Source organism: Primulina tabacum, chromosome 3, assembly GCF_025594145.1.
Source record: "Primulina tabacum isolate GXHZ01 chromosome 3, ASM2559414v2, whole genome shotgun sequence".
Lineage (NCBI taxonomy): Eukaryota > Viridiplantae > Streptophyta > Magnoliopsida > Lamiales > Gesneriaceae > Primulina > Primulina tabacum.
The window spans coordinates 10,278,795-10,302,230 of record NC_134552.1 but is presented as its reverse complement, the minus strand read 5'-3'; the positions used below and the strand labels follow the sequence as shown (position 1 = coordinate 10,302,230).

General features: G+C 36.0%; 4 protein-coding genes across 4 annotated transcripts; 2 read left to right on the top strand and 2 right to left on the bottom strand.

Moving 5' to 3' along the window:
* Positions 1 to 4,059: 4,059 nt before the first annotated feature.
* On the bottom strand, positions 4,060 to 6,881 carry LOC142538956 (uncharacterized). Its single transcript, XM_075644253.1, has 3 exons — positions 6,000 to 6,881; positions 4,923 to 5,091; positions 4,060 to 4,781 (listed from the first exon to the last, which is right to left on the bottom strand). Exons 1-3 carry the CDS (start codon positions 6,795 to 6,797, stop codon positions 4,333 to 4,335), a joined length of 1,416 nt encoding a protein of 471 aa, XP_075500368.1. The 5' UTR covers positions 6,798 to 6,881; the 3' UTR covers positions 4,060 to 4,332.
* Positions 6,882 to 8,766: 1,885 nt separating this feature from the next.
* LOC142540146 (kinesin-like protein KIN-5C) lies at positions 8,767 to 13,816 on the top strand. The gene is given in 20 exon segments (XM_075646091.1): positions 8,767 to 9,100; positions 9,187 to 9,325; positions 9,424 to 9,521; positions 9,617 to 9,773; positions 10,031 to 10,100; positions 10,213 to 10,289; positions 10,468 to 10,521; positions 10,617 to 10,697; positions 10,770 to 11,043; positions 11,130 to 11,305; positions 11,384 to 11,545; positions 11,635 to 11,742; positions 11,845 to 11,944; positions 11,947 to 12,002; positions 12,103 to 12,186; positions 12,264 to 12,469; positions 12,600 to 12,701; positions 12,929 to 13,038; positions 13,203 to 13,354; positions 13,441 to 13,816. Coding segments are annotated over 20 exon segments (2,577 nt in total). The 5' UTR covers positions 8,767 to 8,927; the 3' UTR covers positions 13,639 to 13,816.
* Positions 13,817 to 14,469: 653 nt separating this feature from the next.
* On the bottom strand, positions 14,470 to 16,733 carry LOC142540145 (small ribosomal subunit protein uS11x-like). Its single transcript, XM_075646090.1, has 6 exons — positions 16,551 to 16,733; positions 15,756 to 15,875; positions 15,629 to 15,674; positions 15,093 to 15,178; positions 14,883 to 15,012; positions 14,470 to 14,733 (listed from the first exon to the last, which is right to left on the bottom strand). Exons 1-6 carry the CDS (start codon positions 16,551 to 16,553, stop codon positions 14,666 to 14,668), a joined length of 453 nt encoding a protein of 150 aa, XP_075502205.1. The 5' UTR covers positions 16,554 to 16,733; the 3' UTR covers positions 14,470 to 14,665.
* Positions 16,734 to 19,315: 2,582 nt separating this feature from the next.
* Positions 19,316 to 23,342, top strand: LOC142538390 (uncharacterized). Its single transcript, XM_075643717.1, has 7 exons — positions 19,316 to 20,044; positions 20,122 to 20,575; positions 20,693 to 21,262; positions 21,757 to 22,403; positions 22,610 to 22,872; positions 22,987 to 23,089; positions 23,199 to 23,342. The coding sequence occupies exons 1-7, from the start codon at positions 19,316 to 19,318 to the stop codon at positions 23,340 to 23,342; spliced, it is 2,910 nt and encodes a 969-aa protein (XP_075499832.1).
* The last annotated feature ends 94 nt before the right edge of the window (positions 23,343 to 23,436 follow it).

Here is a 23,436-nt window from a genome sequence, read left to right as displayed (position 1 = left end):
AGAATTTTGATATTTTTCTCTTGAAAATGGAGTAGTTGAAACCCATCAATCAGTGCTAGCCAGTAATTATACAACAAATACTAATGAGTTATTTTTTAATTTTCAAAAAGAAAGAATAATGATATGGACAAATATTATTGCCTCCCTAATTTACTTAAAAAGATGAGCCTCCGGCTCGAGATTTTGCATTTATATGTATAATATTATTTGCACCTTAATGTTTTACTCTGTATGGATTACATATTTATAAATTTTATATATTCTATTTTTTCGTCTAAAACACGTATTTTCATGTTATATTCTATCTGGCATGTTAAAAATGTATCAGTTCGTGTTGTGAAAAAACGTTTATATAATATGCATTCTCATTAAGAAATTATGTTCGTGGCCTACTTCACGTGCAATTAAAAAAATATATTTTAGTTTCAAAGATATATTTGAGTTGATGGAATACATGGTAGTTGATAAATAGTTAGGTGTTCGATTTTTCCTACTATCACTTTATTTATAATAATTTCTTAAAGTGAATAACAGAGGTTGAAGGTGGAATTATGTATCGGTCTCTATATTAGAGACTGACTGTAATTAATCGGTATCTAAAGTATAAACCGCACATAAAATATCGGTATCTATTTTAGAGACCGATGTCGTAAATGTGGTCGTTAATTTAGAGACCGATTAATCGTACCGGTCTCTCACAATTAGCGACCAAGGTTATTGGTACCAACCAAATCGGTCGCTGGTCGGTCTCTATTTTTATGTAGAGACCGAATAGAGACTGATTTGTCGGTCTCTATTCCGTATTTTTCTTTGATTCGAATCAGCTTATATACATTGAATCAGTTAAAACTTTTATGAATCGTTTTATTAATTTTGCTAAATAAAATATATATTGTAGATATTTAAAACACTAGAAATTGTGATGCATGTATGAATTCAAAGTAATAACCAAGAGCAAATTAAATTTTTTTATCGCGGTTTGAATGGTCAAACTCCAGAATACACCTAAAAACTAAAAAAATGAGATTTTGATTATATTTAAATTATGAAGAAAAAGAAAATATATATGACATTGGGTTATTTTAACATTTTTACTATATTGTAAACTTTTTATATGACTCTTTGATTAATTTATCATTTAAAGTGTGATAAAAAGACGTGTTTGTTTATCTTTTACAACGACTATTTCCTTTTTTTTAATGACAAAGTAAAGCAAAAATAGCCCAAAAAGACATGCATATTGCTTTCTTTCCACGACGTGAAATGAATCAATCCCATTTCATACATTTAAAAAAAAATTTAAACCCCAACAATAAAAAAAAAGATGAATTCTATGCAAATCTTATCACTTTACGATGTACAACGTTAACATATACAACGTTAACATAGAGATTATTTTACTGTATTGATGTTTTTAGTAGTTTATTTATTTTCAGCTACCTTCTCAATACATACCGCAAGGTATCTGTAAACAAGCTACGTACCCAGTTGCAAGAACGATACATATATAGAACATAAAGATCACCACAGTTTCTGCATCGAAGATCTACAGCGCGACAATGAAGATCGACTTAGTACTTTCCAAATATTGTGTTCGGACAACCTGCTCAAGAGCTTCAACGGTAACCACACTGTTCCCTCCGATAACCTACAAAACAGTAAGCTCGACATCCTCAAGTCGTGACAGGAAATAATCGATTCAAAAGTTCAGGACTTGAACGAGACTTACGGGAGAGGCCCCGGCCCTACGTCTACATGGGAAGAAGCAAGAATTTTGGGACGGTGCCGTTTTGATTGCCAAGGGGGGGGAGGAAATTAAACTTCGAAAGCTACTCAAATACATGCCTAAATTTATTTTCTTTAATCTAACAAGACTCCAGGATTGTTTGAATGGTCTTGAGTATGGCTGTGATTGTGAAAGACAAGTGATTGGAAGAATTATAGTTAATCTAACACTAACAATCTAAATTTAAAATAAGATTTCGATTTAAGATCCAACTGTCACAAATTTTTTCTCGTTTTAAAAATATATATATCGGTCTAAAATTTACATTTTTATTATATTTTAAACTTGTAAGGAGAAATTATATTTTCAAAAGTGATACTAGTAGTAACGCTCGATTACAATCATTGATTCATTGCGTGTATATTTGACTTCTTGGAATAATAATTTGTTAACTACTCGATAATTTGTTAATTACTCGACAATAAATGACTTTGCTTTACGATGAATTTAAATAAAATAGATAGCAGATGACATAAAACCAAATCATGTGGTTATCAAGATAAATCTTTTGGTTATGTTCGTGTTATTCATACGAGTAGTGTCTTTATCTACTCAGTACATGTATTGAGTGGATAAATTATGATTATTCATTTAACCATGATGTATGGATTAGTGACAATGATTTTATCACTCAGCACACATGTCATGAAATTTTTTTTATTTATTTGCTAAAAATATTATTTTTATCTAAATATAGATCGAGTTGATCCGTTTCAAAGATATAGACCCGTGACATCGTCTCACAAGAGACCTACTCAAAACAAATCTTATGATACGGTCTTGCGGAACAATTTTATGATATGAATCTCTGATTCGAATAGGTCCATGAAAAAATACTACGTTTTTATTTCTCACGTATGAAGAAAAAAAGGTTATGAAGCCGAGCATGTGACATGTACATGGGTTTTCCTTTTTCATGTAGATTACATTTCTTTCTCAATTTTTTTTTTAAATTTTTTATATTAGTTTTCCAAAGTTGTTGCGGGCATTTAGCTAGACAACTCAATCTTTGCTGTTTTTCCATGGAATAATTATGACAACTTGAGTACTATGGCTTTTAAACTTATGAAATTTGGCACCCATGACAGGTCAGAGCCAATCGGTACACCGACGTGATCTGGTTACCAACTGTATACAGTCCGCCTGGATTTGGAGAAAAGACACGAAAAGGTTGCTAAATACAAATTTACAGTGCATAAAAAATGGTTTCATGTACCAAAAAGTTATTTTCAAATTACCATATCCTATACCAAAACGTATTTCTTAGGCTAAAGTGTTTCCGGTTTCACCTTTAACAGGTTTCATTGCCATTCTTAATTCTGCACGGAGAAGATGATAAGATGACCGATCCATCAGTAAGCAAAGTCTTGTACGAGTCGGCTCGTGCCGTGGACAAGGCCTTCAAGTTGCCTTGACATATGGAAAGCTACCGGAAAATCTTGACACCGTGTTCTCGGACGTTGTCGAGTGGTTGGACAAGAGGTCTTCTGCCCGGAGTGCCCAATTGGAAGAGCAACAAAGATCAACTAATCTGCACTTGATCTCAAATAAATTAATTTTCATTTCTCATGATGTAATTTAATATTGGGATGATCAAACTATCATTCATTTATTGAAAATGATTCTGTTATAAATGAAGACTGTAATGTTAGATATCTAATTCATCAACGAAGCTTTCGATCTTCCTGTTTATATTGTGTTTATGTTGAATATTGAAGAAATATTCTATATGTATTTTTTAAGAAAAATCTAGATATTCAGCGCCTGTTTTTATCACAAGATATATGAAAACATTAGTTCTAGAGTAGGTCTCTTGTGAGATGGTTTCACAAATATTTATCCGTGAGACGGGTCAATCCTACCGACGTTCACAATAAAAAGTAATACTTTTTCATTGATGACCCAAATAAGAGATTCGTCTCACAAAATACGACCCGTGAGACCGTCTGACACAAGTTTTTGCATTAGTTCTATCTAACCATATTTGAATCATATACGTACGAGAACAAAACCAATCCTTATTTCTTTTTGATTTTATGTTATTATATATCCATGTTCCATCCGATTCACATTCACCAAATGTAGGTTTCCTAAAATAACATCTTATTTTCCAAATATTGCATTTTCTTATTTCAAAATTCAATCAATTAAAAAATTATAATTTTACCTTTTCACTTTTAAGAATCAAACATATATATGTTATTTAATTTTCCCAAACTTCTTTCCTGTTTATAAAATCTCAATTATATCAATGAGATCTTACAAAATTAAAATTTGGCCAAAATATAATTTTTATTCTTTATTTAAGTTATCAAAATATAATGTGTGTGCCATAAATACTAGTGTATATGTATAAAATTATAGGTAGAGTTTGCAAATGGTTAAGAAAAATGTGATTATGGATCACTTTTTCTTTACAAATTTGTAAAATTTTGTAAAAGAAAAATCCATAATCAATTTTCTTAAGCATTAATAAATAATATAATAGCACAACAAAGACGTTCATCCCCTAATCTTGGCGTCAAGCGTTTCTTGATTCTTGCATCTTAATCAATCTCTTCAATCAGCACTCTTCTCATACGATCAACAAGCTCATTCATCTGTGCCCTCGAATGCAATGGTGATGGATAAACACAAGCACAGTCCAACTCTCCATCACGAATAGTGTCAAATATAGCGACAGAAGGGCCAACTCCATGTGCAGAAGCACACCCCATGTAGCACTCCACTCCAAGATCTTGCTTCAATTCACCGGAATCATCAAACACAGGATCCTCAAATACTGAAATTAAAGAAGTTCTGAGTGAAGATGATGAGGTCAGGCTCGGGTTTTCCATGGCTTTGCACATAAGATAATTTATATCAGATAAGTCTGTCAAATGTTTATTGCACTTCTTGTGATCAGCGAAGTTGGAGTAGATACTTTGGGCCAAATCCCAGAAGTTTTCGTTCCCTTTTACGGTTTGTACGTCAAGGATTGCAGATTGGTAGAACCCTGGATTGTTTAACAGGATTTAGACAAGAATCTTATATATGATATCCTAGCTACCATTTTTCGTAAACAATAAAAATACCCTTAACTTGCGTATATTTAATGCTTAAGGCGAGGTTAATTTAACATATGATGTATGTTTACCAAAATGATGAGTCGAAAGAGCTGGTTCAAGACTGCAGCGGCAATCAACCAGAGTAACCACTCCATATTTCTTCTTTAGATGATCATATTGAAATTTAGTAGAATGGGCGGCGATTAATCCAGCGGCCGCAAGGGCTCCACACAGTTTAATGCTCCTAGATTTGCAGCCCTGCACAGATTTTATACAATGAAGCAGTTTCCACATGAATTATTACTGATGGTGATATATACGAAGGTTTGCTTTATCCTCTTTTGAGTTTGGCAAGTGAAAACTTCACAATTTGGAAAGTATAGTCTTTTCTAATTTTCTATCCATTGACAAGACTAAATACCAAACAAGCAGAAACGGGGAAAATATCATATGTTCACTGCCAAATTAGTTCCATGCTTGTACTCGATCCAATCCGGGGCCTAATTACCTAACATTTTCTTTAATCTTGAATTTTAAATTAATTTTCAAAAAAATTTTAATTTATTGAAAAGAGCAAAATTTGAAAATTTCACGTGTAATTCATCAGATTATATATTTAAATTTTTTAAAGCAATATATATCTAATTATTCCCACACTCAAAATGAAGTTTTACCATATATGTATCTGCATTCCTTAAATTTATGTCAATGTTTTTTAAACATTTAGTTTTTCTCAATCATCCAGCTATAACTTCAGCATGATCAAAGTAATTTTATAACAGTGATACTTCATATTAACGTTAAAACACTAATTTGTAATTTGGAAAATAAAAGTAGAAAACAAGAAGAGAACTTCTCTGTCGTCCTCCCTATTTCATCCTCCCGATATACACACACATATATTATATATCATTCATCGGAAAAGACAGAATTCGTCAGCGCACAACAAATGACGTTTTATTTTAATAAAATTATTTTGGTGTAAAATCAATCCAAAAACTCACAATATATATATTATCAAGTGAAGATAACAAGAGTATTTTTCTTTTATTTTATCATTCATTTGAAATTATTGAAAATAATTAATATCCGATGCTTGGTTTATAATATATATAGGAACAAAAACTTTTGCGAGGTGGTAAAAAAAAAAAACCAAATCCACTTACATCAATAATCCGGGTGGTATCTTCCGAACTAACATGCAGTCTCACAACCTCGGAAAATCGGGGCTTCTTAGCATTTACGAACTCCAAATTCGTCAGTCTCAATGAATTTAACGAATACCCAAACATTGTCTTTCCACGAGCCCAAATCGTCTTTTTTCCCGTCCCATTCGGAACAAGACTCTCGATCCCCAAATCACCCTCCCCGTCATTCATTATTCCTTTCTCTACCCCTCCAGCGTCTCGACTCTCCTCCATCATCGCTCTGAGAAACGACACCCCAGTGGTCCGGTCGCACACCACGGCGTGAAGCTTCAGCACGACCACCGCCTTTGTTTCGGACAACATGTACACGCTCGAGAAGAACACTTCAATCCCGTTGCATGGGAATGAATAAGGATCAACCCATCTGTTGTTGTTCAATTCGTGTTCGAATATTAAATGAAAATCGGAAATTCCGGAGTTTTGATGTGTCTTCAGGGTTCGTATGATCTGTGAAGTCGATGAATAGTCGTGAAAATTGATCTGAACATGGGGACTACTTGGTATGTGGAACGAATACTCTTTTCTACTGGGATCGAAGTGTAGTTTGGAGCGGAGAAGAGGGTGAGAAATCTGAAGTTCGTGGATTGTTTTGTGTAGGGATGCGATTTCTGAGGGTGTTCTATCAGCGATCTGAAGTGCTAACACAGTATTGCCTGTGCCCGAGGATACTGCGCGGCACCAAGTGTACTCGGTATCGCTGAGACTTCGGGATTTTGGATTAATCTTTTCTGGGTTGTCATAGTTGAGGCCGGCCATTTTAGCTAGCTTGTAAAAGTCGGCGACAAACGGCGGCTGTGGGTATTTTGAGGAGTACTGAGGAAGATGATAGAATCTATGCTTAACCACGGGTGCATGTGTAATGGGAGGAGAAACCATATTGCATGCGCTATGTCTATATATATTATTATTTTGCTTATAATAATGCAGAAAATAAATATCGCGTGAGAGATTAAATATTGGTTAATTATCATTTTCAAGGTCCTGTGTATATAATGTTTTACAGGATTACACAAAGTTGATGATTCTGTATAGAATTTGTTAAAGGAAGTTCAATGATTCCTCTACACGATCGAATTTCAAGCATATAAAATAATCATCCTTAAAATTGGAGTCTTCCAGTAAAGTAAATATCTTTCGATGATGAGATGTATTTACAAATATAGATTGTTTTCTAATTATTGATTTATTTATTTTTATCAGATGTTTAAGCTCCTCCTTATAATAATGTCTAAAATTTGAAAATAACATATGAATGACATGAAAAATGAGTTATTTATATTTATTTCCTGTTTCCTGCTGCGCATTTCATTCTACTGTTGTCCGACAGCTATGGTGCATGCATGGGTCGTCGGTGCATGAATAACATGGATTAAAAGTCAGAGTTAAAGTTGGATAAATTAGGTCGCCCTTGTTCGACTGATACAAGAAAAACGTTGCAAGTAAATGATTTTAATAAATGAGACATATGAACTGTCTAGTCCGAAATGATTCTAATTCGACGACATAATCCTAAAGCCCCACAAGCATCAAATTTATTAATTTCCTAAACATACAACTAGTTGTCCGCGTCCACATTTTTTTGGAAAACGGAAAAAAAAAGAAGAAGAAGAAGAAAAGCATATGTATCCATATTTGTTTTGGAATGGGAGCAGCTTACAGCAATATGTGGTCAAAAATATCTTGCCTAGTAACCTCGCAAATCGCAAATATGTCTATGTGGATAGACGGTTGATCGTCGCCTCGATTTTTATAAGCTATCTGATATAATAAATCTATTACTATTATTAAGAATCTTTTACAACAGAGGCAAAGTAGTGTCTTGGTCTGTTTTTTGAACTTCTAATTTTGCCCTTATGTTACATTAATATTACACTTTTGTTTTTATTTTTATAGAGACAAAATAGTGTCTTGGTCTATTTTTTGATCTTCCAATTTTGTTCTTATGTTATATTAATATTACATTTTTGTTTTTATTTTTAATTTCAACAAACACTTTTGTTTTTTTTATTACAACAATTCAGATATTACTTTAGTCTCTCGATAATTTGTCTAATTTCACTTTAGTTCCTCGATAATTATAAAAAACAATATTATATACACACACACGCACCACGTGTGCAAAGTAGCTGGTAATTTAAAAAGATTGTTCGACATATTTCTCGATCAATTTATAAAGTATAAAGAACAATATATATCTTTGATTTTGAATTTGAATATATTATAGATGAATTTTGGAGAAATACAGACCTAATTTTTTTGTATAAATTTAGGTTAAAAAACCGTATAAGTGAAGAGAAATGCCTAAGCAGTAGGTGGTGGGTGGCCGAACGCCTACCATTTCTTAGAACAATGCTCCTAAATAATATGATATATCTAATTTCATATGTTATGTTTACATCAACTTTTTCTTTGTAGATTAATTTAAAAAGATATAATTAGACATCTGTTTTGTATAAGTTCTACCGGTTTCAACTTGACGATAGTCGATTAACGAGCATTGTTGCTTAATTGGTTGCCAAATCATGTGAGAAAACTCTAGATGATGCCCACGTTCTTGCTTACGTACATGCACTTGGGGTTATATATCTTGGTTTTCTTTCAGAAAAATTTGCTTTCCCACTTCTACAAGTGCAAAACTATTTTCTCTTGCCTTTAATTTATCTTCTATAACTTTAAAATACTTGACTTCCTAAAGTCCTTCCTTAAAAGGAAAAATGCTCAACTCACGTGCCTCCAGAAGCAGGAGTTATACAGCGTGCAGTGAAGCAAATATTTGACACTTTAGAGAGTCAAAACGCAGAATACAGTGTGAGGATCACTTTCTTGGAGCTGTATAATGAAGAAATATCAGACTTGTTAGCACCAGATGATATACCTAGAGGTACCATGGAGGACAAGCAGAAAAAGCTATTGCCACTCATGGAAGATGGGAAAGGGGGCGTTCTTGTTAGAGGACTAGAAGAGGAGATTGTAGCTAGTGCATCTGAGATTTTCACTTTACTTGAACGGGGATCTGCTAAACGCCGAACTGCTGAAACCTTACTGAATAAGCAATCAAGGTTACTGTTATTTCTCTGCTTCTAGTGTGTGATAGAGTTTCGAAACTCTCAAAAAAATATTTTTTGCAATTCCTTTTTAATTTCAGTCGATCGCATTCTCTGTTTTCCATAACAATACATATAAAGGAAGCTACATCAGAAGGTGAAGAACTAATTAAATGTGGCAAGTTAAATCTGGTTGATTTAGCTGGTTCGGAGAACATCTCCCGTTCTGGTGCTAGGGAGGTTAGTTTGGCTTCTGCATAAAGTAGGTTTCCTGGTTTTGAAATTTGTCTTTGTCATTGTAATTTATAATTATCCTAATATCTTTTGAATACGTGCAGGGTAGGGCAAGGGAAGCTGGAAAAATAAATAAAAGTTTGCTTACACTAGGAAGGGTAATAAATGCACGTGTCGAGCATCTTGGACATGTTCCATACAGGTTGAACTTCGACTTATTAAATTTAGTTTTTCTTTCAAATATCTTTGGTTGTGCAATATTGATCTTTAGATTCTCTCTGCTAATTCCTTTGATAGGGACAGCAAGCTCACACGATTACTTCGTGATTCATTGGGGGGAAGAACCAAGACCTGCATCATTGCCACTGTGTCACCTGCAGTTCATTGTCTCGAGGAGACCCTTAGTACTTTAGATTATGCTCACAGGGCTAAGAATATAAAGAATAAGCCAGAGGTGCTATTGAAGCGTTTACATATTTATTCGCTGTTGAATGTTTCCTAAATTTGTTTTTTTCATGCACCTTTCTTCACTATTTTAGACATCACCATTATTTATGCTGATTAATTGATGGAATGTTGCCAATAAATCTATTTGATCAATCTCATAAATGTAAAGATTGATTCAAATGGTGGTCGTCCTTGCATTGGTTCCCAAAACATATACAGTTTTGAACTTCAGAATTTTTAAGATTATTTTCTTTGAAATTGTAGGTGAATCAGAAGATGATGAAATCAACTCTGATTAAAGATCTATATGGTGAAATTGAGCGGCTTAAGGGAGGTAATGGTTTTGTGGTTATGATGGGATGTGTATCTGGACTTATCAATAGGCCTTCAAAATTTGAGCTTCTCGCATCTTTAGTCTCTGTGTGTCTCATTCTCTTCCTGTGTAGAGGTTTATGCCGCTAGAGAGAAAAATGGAGTCTACATTCCCAAAGAGCGATATTATCATGAGGAGACAGAGAGAAAGGTACTGCCACATATTAAATCTTTGGTCTAATATCGATTTCTTAACTCTTGATTTCATATGTCAAATGACTTCTTCACAGGACTTAGAGTCGTGATGGCGTGCTTTTAGATGCATTGTTTTTAATTATCTAAAAACTAGTATTCAATTTGCTCTTGTCTTAATAGTTTACTCCATTCAGGCTATGGCTGATCAAATTGAACAACTGGGATTAACAATCGAGAATCAACAGAAGGTCAGTTCAAGAGAGGCTCTGTACAAGAAAAAGAAAAAGTAAACTGTAGGCATGCCTATGTACAAATGATGAATCTGTTTGGTCATGTTACACAGAAAATCAAGGAATTAGAGAGCAAATATAATGGTCAGGTCCAACAATGCTCTGACTTGAGCAACAAACTCGAGGAGACACAGGCAAGTTATCTTCAATATATGGTGTACTCGTAATGAGTTGATTTGCAAGTTCTTACTCGGAGTTGTTTGCAGAAAGTTATGAACCATACTTGCACGATGTTGGAAAGCACTGAGGATGAGTTACGTCAATGCCAGTATTCTCTTAAGGAGAGAGATTTCATCATATTGGAACAAAAAAAAATCCGATATTTTATCGCTTCTATGGTAAAAGATTTTTTACCTTTCTGGTGGTACCTAATTTATGTTGGAGTGAAAACAGAAAGTGCGTTGGCTCATCAAGCATGTGCTTTGCGTGCTGACTTGGAAAAATCCCACAAGGATAACTCCTCTCTATTCCTCAAAATGGGTCGGTATCTCCTCTGGCATTTATTATTTTCAACACAATTAACCATGAAGGGTGCAAATCATTGCTTTTAATTTTTACTTTCACAGCCAGAGAGGACAAACACAATTCATTTAACAGGTCTATTGTGAATAGTTTTCAAGCTGAACTTGCTAAGCAGCTGGGGTCTCTTGGCAACTTGCTTGCTGCATCTTTGTCTCAACAAAGTGAACACCTCCAGCTTGTTGATAAGCTCTGCATTTATTGTCTTGAAGTACATGACAAGGTGGAAAAACCATCTCAACAAAAGTTCTTTTACTTCGTTTTTACTTGAACATATTTATTTTACAAAATTTTGTCATAGGCTGCCAAAGAGTTAAAAAATAAAGTTAGTGTCTCGAAGGCTTTGTATTCATCACATTTTGAGGCTTTACAAGAAGTCGTCCGGCTACACAAAGCTGGTTCAAATGCTTCTTTGGAGGAACTTTCGGTTTTGGCATCATTTAATTTTAAGTCTTGTCGAGAAGTAAGAACTTTTGTCTGTACTGGGTTAACAACTGTAATGTCAACTTGTATAATTGACACTCACCCTCTTTATTGGAATCATTGATATAGTTTTTAGCTACAGAGGCTGTTGAAGTGAATTCAATTTTCAATGATCTTCAAGAAACTCTGTCTAACCATCAGGGGGAAATGGCTCATTTGGCAAGTGAACTACGGCAGGTTTGCATATTTACCGTAGTTATTTGTTTCAGACTATTTTGAGTCGTTTTTAATTTCTTATTTGTTAATCCTTATCAATGATACTACTTGAGATTTTTGCAGAGATTCAATGCCAGTGTCGGGCAATTGATGGAGACATCAGGATCCCTTAATACATTCATTGATAAGCTTTTAGAAGAGTCAAAAGCACTTGAACACCATGTACTCAAGTTGATGAAATACAAACCAAGTGTATTGCCGAATTTCACAAATCCTACGAGGTTTACGAGTCAAATTCTATGTCAATTTAAAACTCCTATTTATTTTAGTTTTACATGGAATTTTTTTTTGTTTTACATGGAATTTTTGTTGAGTTTGCAGGATCAATCAAGATCAGTTGCGGAGAAGCTCATCACTGATGTGACTACTCTTGTTTCCGATTGCATGCATCGTCAGAGAGAGATGGTTTGCTCTTAGATGCTACATTATTTGTATTTTTCTCTTTGTAAGCTTATGTAAATACCTTAATGGATTGCTGATAGGTTGATGCGAGGCTCTGTGATCTAAAAGAAACTGTAATCGGAAACAAGATGTTTTTGGAAGGACATGTTTCAACAATGGATGGCATTACAACAGATCTAAAAAGGAAATGGCAGGATTCTTTTACACAGGCAGATACCAACTTTAAGGACAATGCCGACTTTTCTGCAGCCAAGCATTGTAGTATGGAGTTGCTTCTACAGAAATGGTCAGAAAAACTTTTAATGCGGTTATTTTAATTGTGTCAATATGATAAACAGCGTTGTTCAATTTTGAGCATTATTTGCATCTTTACTCCTGATTTTTAAACTTCTGAAATTGTTCCTCTTAATTTTCAGCTTCAACAATGCTGACACTGCTTTGAAGCGGTGGCAAAAAACACAAGAATCAGTATGCGATATGGGAAGCCAACATGCCTTAGCAATTGGGGGAAATATTAGGTTTGTTGTTTTCTGTTGGCCTTGTCCTATTGTGATTCCACCTAATTGCTTGTGCTCTGAGGAGTCTTTGTTCTCCAGTTTGGCTGAGTGTTAAAATTATGAGTGCCATATGCTAACTACCTGGAAGATATGAGCTCAGATGTTCGTTGACGGATGCTCTTTTTTTAATCTTACTAGGAGTGATCGAACCTAAAATACATTTTTATATTTTAAAACACATGTTTCAGGAACATATGTGAGGGTAATGAACGACATAATGATGAAATTGAAGCTGCAAGAATGTCTGTTGAAGAAGATATCAAAACAAATAGTGAAGATATAATTCAATATTTTGATGGTTAGTTGTGCTTGCTTCAACAGCTTCCTGTTTTAATTACTCGCACTCGTGTAGTCGTGTTGAATGTTCACATGGCCAAGGAGATCCAGACGTGTTTTGACGATGTGTATGTATTTAATGAGGCCCTTTTGTCTTATTTTCAAGCTGTATTTCTTTAATTACAGGTTTATCAGAGCAGGAGAGAACATCTGTTTCTGAAATTCTGACTACTTCTGAATCTCATTCAAAAACACTTGAAAATCTTCAGAGAGGTCATTCCCAGCAATCAGCATGCATTGAACAACATGCTGCTGATACTTTCAGGCAGAAATATATGGTATGTTGAATTCTGACTCGGATGTGTAGAAACTGTTGGTGGATACACCCCTTTGCAATGTAATTCAATTTATTTTCCGATGTTAGGATTATGAGCCGACAGGGACGACTCCAATTCGAAGTGAGCCTAACATTCCCCAAAATGGCACCATCGAGTCCCTTCGAGCCACGCCAATGGAAGTTCTTCAAGAAGAATTTCGGGAAAACAATACATTCGAATCATTCCACGTAAAGGAAATAAAGACATCTCTGATTCCTCGGGCCCCTCTTTCACAGATTAACTAGTAATTGCAATGTAGTAGCCTGATTTTATCTATTTCATTGTATTTGTATTCGTCATACGTGCATCTACCAGACGGTTCAATATTAGAATTCGAAGTTGGTTTATAGGTTGTAAATTCAACAGGTGAATTTGTAAAGATAATACAGTTTTAAACAATCCTTGTCAGGGATTTTTAAAATTTCTCACATTGTGTCCCTGTCCTCGTCAAACGTCGTTTGTTTCACATGCAAGTGTAATTTTGTTACGATTTAATTTTATTTGTCAAAAATGCTGTGCACATTTTGAGAAATAAAAGGAGATTAAACACGTTTTTATTCCATTGCGTTCAAATTTTTTGTTTATAGAATTTTTGCATATTATGCGTTAATTTGTCATAATATTTAATACAATTTAACCATAAAAGGAATGATTATAGAAGATATACGAGGAACTTTAACACTGTAATGTATTTATGCGTTCAAATTTTTTAGCTTACAAATTATACTTCCTAGCTTACGAACCTTAAAAGATTTATAAATTACATTTTGTAGGAGAAACGATTTATCAAATTACAACAATGAAAAGCAAAAATAGATTGTACCAGCCATGAAAATCAACTGCAAGAAATGAAAAGCAGCTGACAAAGTAGAAGAATGGCAATCGATATAGGGAAGCATTAAATCCTCTTCGGCATTTCATAGGCAACAGAGGCAAACATTAATCTTCCCATGACCCGATATATCTCGAAAAATTACTAAGACAATTTAGTCTTATAACTATTGTCATGTAACTAAATTCAAAAAAATTACAAGCAAAACATCTGAGGAATCGATAAAAGAAAGCAAACACGGAAATAGTTGTTGGTAATATGGCAATAATCCACAAAATCACTGTGCCAACGTTTCCAAAGCTTGAAAGGGTAAAGTTAAACGATGAATAACTCATGTTCAAACTACATATAGTTCAAACATTAAATAAAAAAGATTGAAACTTGTAATTTAGCAAAAACATCCCAAAATAGCTGGAAGAAGTGAAGCGACAGATGACACATTACAGCCTCCTTCCTCTTCTACCACCCTTTCTTCGGGTGCTGTCAGTGGGAATTGGAGTCACATCCTCTGATACAAAAAGAAAGTAAGACAATGAAAAGCAGACATACTAATCAACATCTAGCATGGAATAGGTATGCACTGTGACTGTGAAGAGATAAAACCATTAAATGCAAAGAATAACCCAGTCTTTAATGAATCTCAGGACATAATATTACCTATCCGACCAATCTTCATGCCAGAGCGAGCAAGAGCTCTAAGAGCAGATTGAGCACCAGGTCCAGGAGTCTTAGTCTTGTTGCCTCCAGTAGCACGAAGCTTAATATGAAGAGCATTGATTCCCAGTTCCTGAGGATCACAAGCATCAGTAACTGACAATAACCCAGCATAAACAACAATTGCACGACAATGGTAAAAAATTCTAAAACCTTGCATCGTTGAGAAACATCTTGTGCTGCAAGCATGGCTGCATAAGGAGAGGACTCATCCCTATCAGCCTTCACCTTCATACCACCTGTAATAGGCACTCACAAGTAATTCTCAGTAGTATCGTACACTTGGACAAATATTATCAATGAAAGTGCATCAGTAACTTAGTTCATCGATCTATTTATAAAAGTGACTGCACATGAAATCATCAGATTTTCAGCATAAAAACTCTAATATTGAAGTTTTCCTAAGAAGCTAATTATAAATTATAACATTTGTTTCATTACACAGACCTCGAGTGTAAAGCACCGATCTTGAGAGATTTGTATAACAAAAATACATTGTATCACATTTACCCTAGCAAACAGAATCGTGACCACCAAAGTTACATTTAGAAGCATTATTTTGAATGGAAACCAATGAACAGAAATAAGATAATAAAATTTAATAGTGACTTCAAATAATATAGGAAGAATTTCGAGAAATAATATGATAAAAGAATAAAACAAACAAGAAAACCAAAAGTCACTGTTACCTGTAATACGAACCAATGTTTCCCTTCCTGATAAATCAGTCACGTGCTGCAAGGAAAAACATCAATCAAGTAGGAGCACTCGAAACAAAAAAAAATGCATAAAATGGCAGTTCGCCAATATACTCACGATGAAGGTATCATTGAATGAGGCAAAGATGTGCGCCACACCGAACACTATTTCTCCATCCCTGGTGGCAGGTCCAAGAGTTACGTTCTCTTCTTTCGGCTCTCTGTTTCTTCTTTTCGACTGTCAACCCAAAGTGAAGATTGTGAATGAAATGCGGTAATTGCAAGACAAATAAGCCAGAGTCGAGATATTAGCAGAAGATCACAAAATTAAAAACCAAGGTTTCTCATTCCAAGAGAGATAATCAAACCCATAAGCATAAGATAATAAGACAAGAACATATTTTTATAGTAGCTATTTTGACAACAATTACAACCAGAAAATTCAACCGTGAAGTAGAGTTTTTCCTGTGAAGGAAATAAATGAAGAAGCTGAAGTTCCATAATCAATCCACGGGATAAAAAAATACCGACGAAGAAATTTCCGGAATACTTTCACAAAAAACACCGATTAGAAAGTAGTGCCCAAATATACAATCTTAGCCTCGAAAGAGTAATTTGCAACTTCGTTAATTCACTATCAATCCAACAACTATAGTGCAGAAATTTCTAAGTCGGGCAACAATAAAATAACCTTAAAAAATAAAGCATCATAAATTAAAAAAAAAGAATAGAAGCAAGACTAATTCGACGATGATATACGCACTCTGCAATCCAAGGTGCAAAAACAGAATAAACAGCACCGCGGAAATCTTTAAAGAGAAAAAAAAACAAAATCATATGAGTGGATAGCCAATTCGCCTCACATAAACATGCGTTCTTGTGTGTGGTTCGTTTGGAGGAAAGAGAAGCTTACCATTGCAGTGGTGATGGAGGAGGATGACGGAGCTACGCCGCTTCTGATACTCACAAAAACCCTGATGGCGAGAGGGGGCAACTGAGTGATTCTTTTTTATAATTAGGGTTTGGACCAGATATAGATGTGGTGTACCGTAAATACCCCTGACTTTCTTTGAACTGCCAAACCTATCTAAACCATCTATTTTTGATTCCATTAACAATCTAACAAGTCTATATGAACAACAATCTTAGCAAAAATTCGTGAAACGATCTCACAAGTCGTATTTTAGATTATTTTTATTGCAAATATCGATAGGATTAACCCGTCTCACAGATAAAGATTCGTGAAACCGTCTCATAAGAAACCTACTCCAAGATCTTTCAAGAATAAGAAGATGAAATCACTACACTTATCTTTTCTCAAGTTAGAATATGACTAATACAAATTAAAATGCAGCATAGCCCATAGACTATTAATTGTATAATTTGTTATTTGCATTTTGAGAGTTTCGAACAAACAAATAAACTCATGTAAGTACACGAATGATACATAATATAGTTTAGCATCAAATATCACACAAATGAAATAGCCAATGAACTTGTTAATCCAAAACACTTGTGAAAGCACTCACTTATTAATGAAAGGTAATATGAAGAAGAATTATTCAATCAATCGAGTCAATAATAATTTAGCATAAAATAGGTATTACCATTTTTTCCTTATTTTAAATGATATTTATTTAATACAAGCTGAAATTAAAAATTCGAAAAAGGTATATATTTTACTTGACATATATTAATTTGATATTAAGAATGAGGGTTATTTCTCGAACCGGCTTCTGAACTATGAAGATGCGGTGGCTAAACCAACGATGCAACTGTGAGGCCCAATACTTAAAATAAGCCCAGCCCATTTCCCATTTTTATTATAATTACCCAAACCATTTCTATGAGATAGCATACAGCAGATTAGAGTTCTCTTCCATTCTAGTAGCTTTCGGCCCTTCTTCGTGACTTTCTGCCTCAGCCGCGTTGCGCTCCGTTAGAGGCTGGATTTGAAGTGCAGCACCTAGCCATCTTCTTCCTTCAACCTATTAGCTACTTTCCTGCCATGAATCGGTTGGTGACGAGCTCGATTTGGCTTGATTTCCAGCAGCATTGCGCGTAGCTTCGATTCGGTTTTAGGTAAGCTTTTGGCTTCGAATTTTGGTTGTTCTTGGTGTATTAGTTTATAAAAGTGAAGAATTGAGCTTTTCCCCCTAATTTCCAGCTAGGTTTCCGGCGTGAACAGTATTTCCGGCAACTTGTTCCGGCGAGCGACCTTTGCGAAATTAACGTTGTGCATTCTAGCTTTGAGTATTGAGGTATTAAGTTTGAAATTCCAGATTTTGAAAGGTTATATAGGCTGCCCGGATTTCGAATTTTAACCGAGAAGATTTATTTTGGTTTAGTCGTTTGGTATGCATTGTATTGAAGTGTATAGCGAATTTATATTGTAGGTTTTATCGTTGGACGAGTTCATTCGATAATCCTTAAGAATTTGCCGTGGTATTGTAAGTTGCAATTGAGGTACGTTCAAACCTCTATCATTATAACGCTTATATTGACGTGTAAGAATATTCGGTGAATGCTGTTTGCTATTATGTGCATTGAATGTTTATTTTGATGCATTCATGCATTAATTATGTTGGCATAACATATTGAGCCTTGACTCCTTTGACGGCTATTTATGTTGATTCTGTTGAGATATTGAGTCATCAGAGGGACGAGTGGGTTAGGATTAGCCACATTCTCAGATGACAGCTAGGGACGAGCGACTTAGCTACTCGCATTCCCCGATGCTACGTGCATGGCCGAGCGACGATTTGATGCTGCATTCCTGGCATGGGTGGCCACTTTTACTGTCGATGATGCTATTCGTTTGGACTCCATTTGGTATCCGTTATTCCATTGTTACCATTCATGCATCGCATAGCATTGCCTTTACTTGGTATTATTACATGTCTTTTATATACGTCGTGATTTTACTGGTTTGTCGTACTGGAGTCCGACCCCTGTTGTCTTTTGATGTTGTGGTTGTTTTTGATGTCATAAGCAGGTCATTCCAGGGGTTTTGACGCGTCTGGTGGAGCGTTAGGGAGTGGTACCTAGTAGTCAGTTGGTTTGTGTCAGAGTTCCCAGATATTTATATATATTATTCTAGTTTGATACATTTGCCAGGGAGATGCCCTGTGTAGTTGTATGGTGATGTTTTTATGTTGTTTTGGATTTTATTTGTGGTTGTTGTGACTAGTCCTGGCCAGTGAGGCTGTATGATGTTTGTTGGGTTGGTTGTGAAACTGATGTTATTTTCGAGCGTATATTGTTATTGTTGTGTTTTGAAATTTTTGGGATGTCCTACTTACAGGGAGGTCATGTCGAAATTTCTGTAGGCCCTAATGAACATTTTAAACTCGTTTTCGCTGTTTACACCATTTAATCCTTGTTGTGTGGTAATTAAATATTAACTAAGTGCACGGGCCCTGACAGTTTGGTATCAGAGCGTAACTGGGATACGCTCGAATTAGAGTCTAGGACACTCGAGTTTAGACACAAATAAAATGATTGTGCATGTGTTTGATTATTTGCTCTTACTTGTTTCTATGTTTTGACTTAATTGTATCAGCATGACTAGAGCGTATAGTTGATTAAGTTGTCATTTAATTTAGAATTTCCTATTAGTTTAAGTTTATGCTCTTATACTCAGCCGATTATTTTTCTGCCTGTGGATGTGTCTTGTAGATGGCACCGGGACGTAAGGGCAGAAAAGGAAAGGAAGTTGTTCAGGAATCTGAAGCTCCTAATGTTAGAGGACTTAACGAGACTGATTGGGGAAGACGAGGTCGTCGTCCTCGTGGTGAAGCACGAAATGCTAACGTGGAGCATGAAGTGGATCAATTGACTAGAGGAATGGGTGAAATGGAACTAGTGATATCCCGATTTCAGAACATGCGTCGTCCTCGATTCTTTGGGAATGAAGATGGTGAGAAAGCTATAGCATGGCTAAAAAGTATGAAGCGTTTGTTCAATATGTTGGAGTACACCCCTGGATTGCAGCTTAAGTTGGCTATTTGTCAATTAAAAGACCGAGCCCAGTTATGGTGGGAAACTACTGAGGAAGCTTTGAAAGAATCAGGTGAAAGAGTTACTTGGGATGTATTTTGCGCTCAGTTTGCTCGAGAGTATTCACCGCCTTCGTACTATTCGGCCAAGGAAGCTGAATTCAATAGATTGACTCAAGGTAATATGACTGTAGTAGAGTATGCCTCTCAATTTTCAGCGCTTCTTGCCTATGTTCCTCATGTTGCTAGCAGTGATCGAAACAAGCTATCGCATTTTATGCAAGGATTGAATCGAACCATTTGCACTTTAGTAGTCGCTGGAGCACCTGTTAATTATGCCGATGCTGTAGATAAGCCAAGAATGTGGAGGCAAGTCTACTTTTGGCAGAACCACAGTCGGTTCAACCAGGTATTCCTCAGAGTTTCGGGGGCAATGTGCCGATGCCAGTTGGTGCACCATTATACCGTCCTTTACTGCCGTACCAGCCTACGCAGTCTTATCAGCAACCAAAGCAGCAAAATTTTAAGGCCAAAGGAAAACAATTCAAGAAACAGACTCGTAGCAGTTCTTCTAGTTCCGACAGTCAGCGTGGAAGTTCAGTTGGGTCACCAGGTGGAGTATTTTGTGATCGTTGTGGTGGTATGCATTTCAGCACTCAGTGTACGGGAGTTCAGGGATCTTGTAATATCTGTGGGCAAGTTGGACATTATGCTAGAGTATGTCCGAATGCAGCGAGACAACAATTTCAGCAACCTCAGTTTGGTCAGGGTTTTAGAGGACAAGCAACTAGACCTTTTGTTCCGACTCAGTCTTTTCAGCAGTCTAGCTATCCTCAGCCTAGAGGTTCTGCACAGCAGCGTTTTCTCGGGCCACAGCAGGCTAGAGTTCATGCTCTAACTCAGGATCGGGTTCAAGACGCACCGGGCGGAGTTATCGCAGGTATCTGTCTTATTTTTGATCATCCCGCTCGTATATTGATAGACACAGGAGCATCTCATTCATTTGTATCTGTTGTATTTGTTGATGAGCATGAGATTGCTGCTACTCCGTTGATAGATACTGTGTCAGTCTCTACACCTGCCGGTGTATGTTTGATGTCTCATGAGATAATTCTGAATTGTGTGATTAGATTCGATGATAATATTATGATAACTAATCTCATCAAGGTAGATATGTCTGACTTCGACTGTATTATGGGGATGGATACTCTGTCTAATTATCGAGCTACCATCGATTGTTTCCATGGAGTTGTCAGATTCAGACCGTATTATGGCAGTAAATGGAATTTTTACGGTAGTGATTCGCAATCACGTATTCCATTAGTGTCAGCAATGGAAATGTTTAGAATCTTGTCGACAGGAAATGAAGGATTCATGATCTATGCAGTTGATGCGACACAGGGAAAAAGATTTGAATTTTCTGATATTCCTATTGCCAAGGAATTCTCTGATGTATTTCCCGATGAAATTCCTGGATTTCCACCCCAGAGGGAAATTGATTTTAGCATTGAGTTGTTGTCCGGGACAAATCCTATTTCTAGAGCACCATACCGTTTGACTCCAGCGGAATTGAAAGAGCTCAAAGAGCAATTACAGGACTTGCTGGAAAAAGGCTATATTAGACCAAGTATGTCACCTTGGGGAGCTTCCGGTATTGTTTGTCAAGAAGAAAGACGGAACGATGAGAATATGCATTGATTACAGGCAGTTGAACAAAGCTACTGTGAAGAATAAGTATACTCTGCCGCGTATCGATGACTTGTTTGATCAGTTGCAAGGTACATCAGTGTATTCAAAGATCGATCTCCATTCTGGCTACCATCAGCTTCGAGTTCGAGAGGAAGATGTTCCGATGACAGCATTTCGAACACGTTGTGGGCATTATGAATTTCTAGTTATGCCTTTTGGATTGACTAATGCTCCTGCGGTTTTTATGGATTTGATGAATCGTGTTTTTCGAGAATTTATAGACAGATTTGTTATTGTCTTTATAGATGACATTTTGATTTATTCAAAAACAAAGAAGGAGCATCGAGAACATTTAAGGTTGGTTCCTCCAGACACTCAGAGCAGCGCAATTGTATGCAAAATTTTCTAAATGTGAATTTTGGGTGGACATAGTTGTATTTCTGGGTCATGTTATATCAGCTCAAGGAGTATCCGTGGATCCTAGTAAAGTGGAAGCTGTTATCAATTGGCCAACACCGACGAATATTTCCGATATTCGCAGTTTCTTGGGATTGGCAGGATATTTTAGGCGTTTCATTGAAGGATTTTCTATTATAGCAAGGCCTATGACTCAATTAACGCAAAAAGATCGACGTTTTGTGTGGACTGATGAATGTGAGTCAAGTTTTCAGACTTTGAAGGAAAAGTTGACAACAGCTCCAGTGCTAGCTTTGCCATCAGGCTCAGGTGGATATGTTGTTTGTTCAGATGCATCCCTAAATGGACTTGGATGTGTTCTAATGCGAAATGGGCGAGTGATTGCATATGATTCTCGTCAGTTGAAGCTGCATGAGACCCGATATCCAGTTCATGACTTAGAGTTGGCTGCTATTGTGTTTGCATTGAAGTTATGTCGTCATTATCTGTACGGTGAGCAGTTTGTGATTTATTCGGATCACAAGAGTCTTAAATATCTTTTCTCACAGCCTGACTTGAACATGAGACAACGTCGATGGATGGAGTTACTTAAAGACTTTGATTGTGAGATTCAGTATCAACCAGGGCGAATGAATCTTGTTGCAGATGCTCTCAGCAGGAAGGTTCATAATACTATGCTGACATCTTTGACCTATCTCTAAAGTTCACGAGCACTTGGGAACTTCAGGATGGACTTATCAGATCAGTGGAGACTACTTTATAGTGTCATCTATTCAAGTCGAGCCACAGATTTTGTCCATGAATCAAAGCAGCACAGAAGACCGATCCGCACATTCATAGATTGAAAGAATTGTCTCGAACATGTCAGACAGAAAAGTTTAGTGTTGCTTCAGATGGTAGTCTACGCTTTAATGGTAGACTTGTGGTTCCTAATTTGATAGATTTGAAAGAAGCTATACTACGGGAAGCACATTGTAGTCGACACAGTATTCACCCAGGAATTCGAAAGATGTATCATACCATGAGAGCTCATTATTGGTGGGAAGGTATGAAGAAAGATATTTCTCATTTTGTGGCTAAATGTTTAACGTGTCTGCAAGTTAAAGCCGAGAGAATGAGACCTGGTGGAATGTTACATAGTCTTGAAGTGCCGCAGTGGAACTGTGACCACATTGCTATGGATTTTGTGACACATTTACCTCGTTCTAATCCTGGTTGTGATGCGATTTGGGTGATTGTTGATAGGTTGTCTAAATCAGCTCATTTTATCCCGTATGATCGTACTTGCACTTATTTGAAAATGGCGAAACTGTACATTGATCATATAGTGAGATTGCATGGTGTGCCAGTAACCATAGTATCTGATCGTGATCCAAGGATTTGCTTCGAAGTTTTGGGGAAGTTTTCAATCAGCTTTGGGTTCAAAGTTGGCTATGAACACTGCCTATCGCCCGCAGACAGATGGTCAGTCAGAAAGAACCATCCAGACTCTAGAGGATATGTTACGAGCAGTAGTGATGGATTTCAAATGTGGTTGGCAAGAATCATTGTCTTTGGTTGAATTCTCTTACAATAATAGTTTTCAGGCAACTAATCGGTAATGGCACCATTTGAAGCTTTGTATGGAAGAAAATGTAGATCGCCGATATGTTGGGAAGATGTAGGAGAAAGACAGATGTCAAAACCAGAATTTAT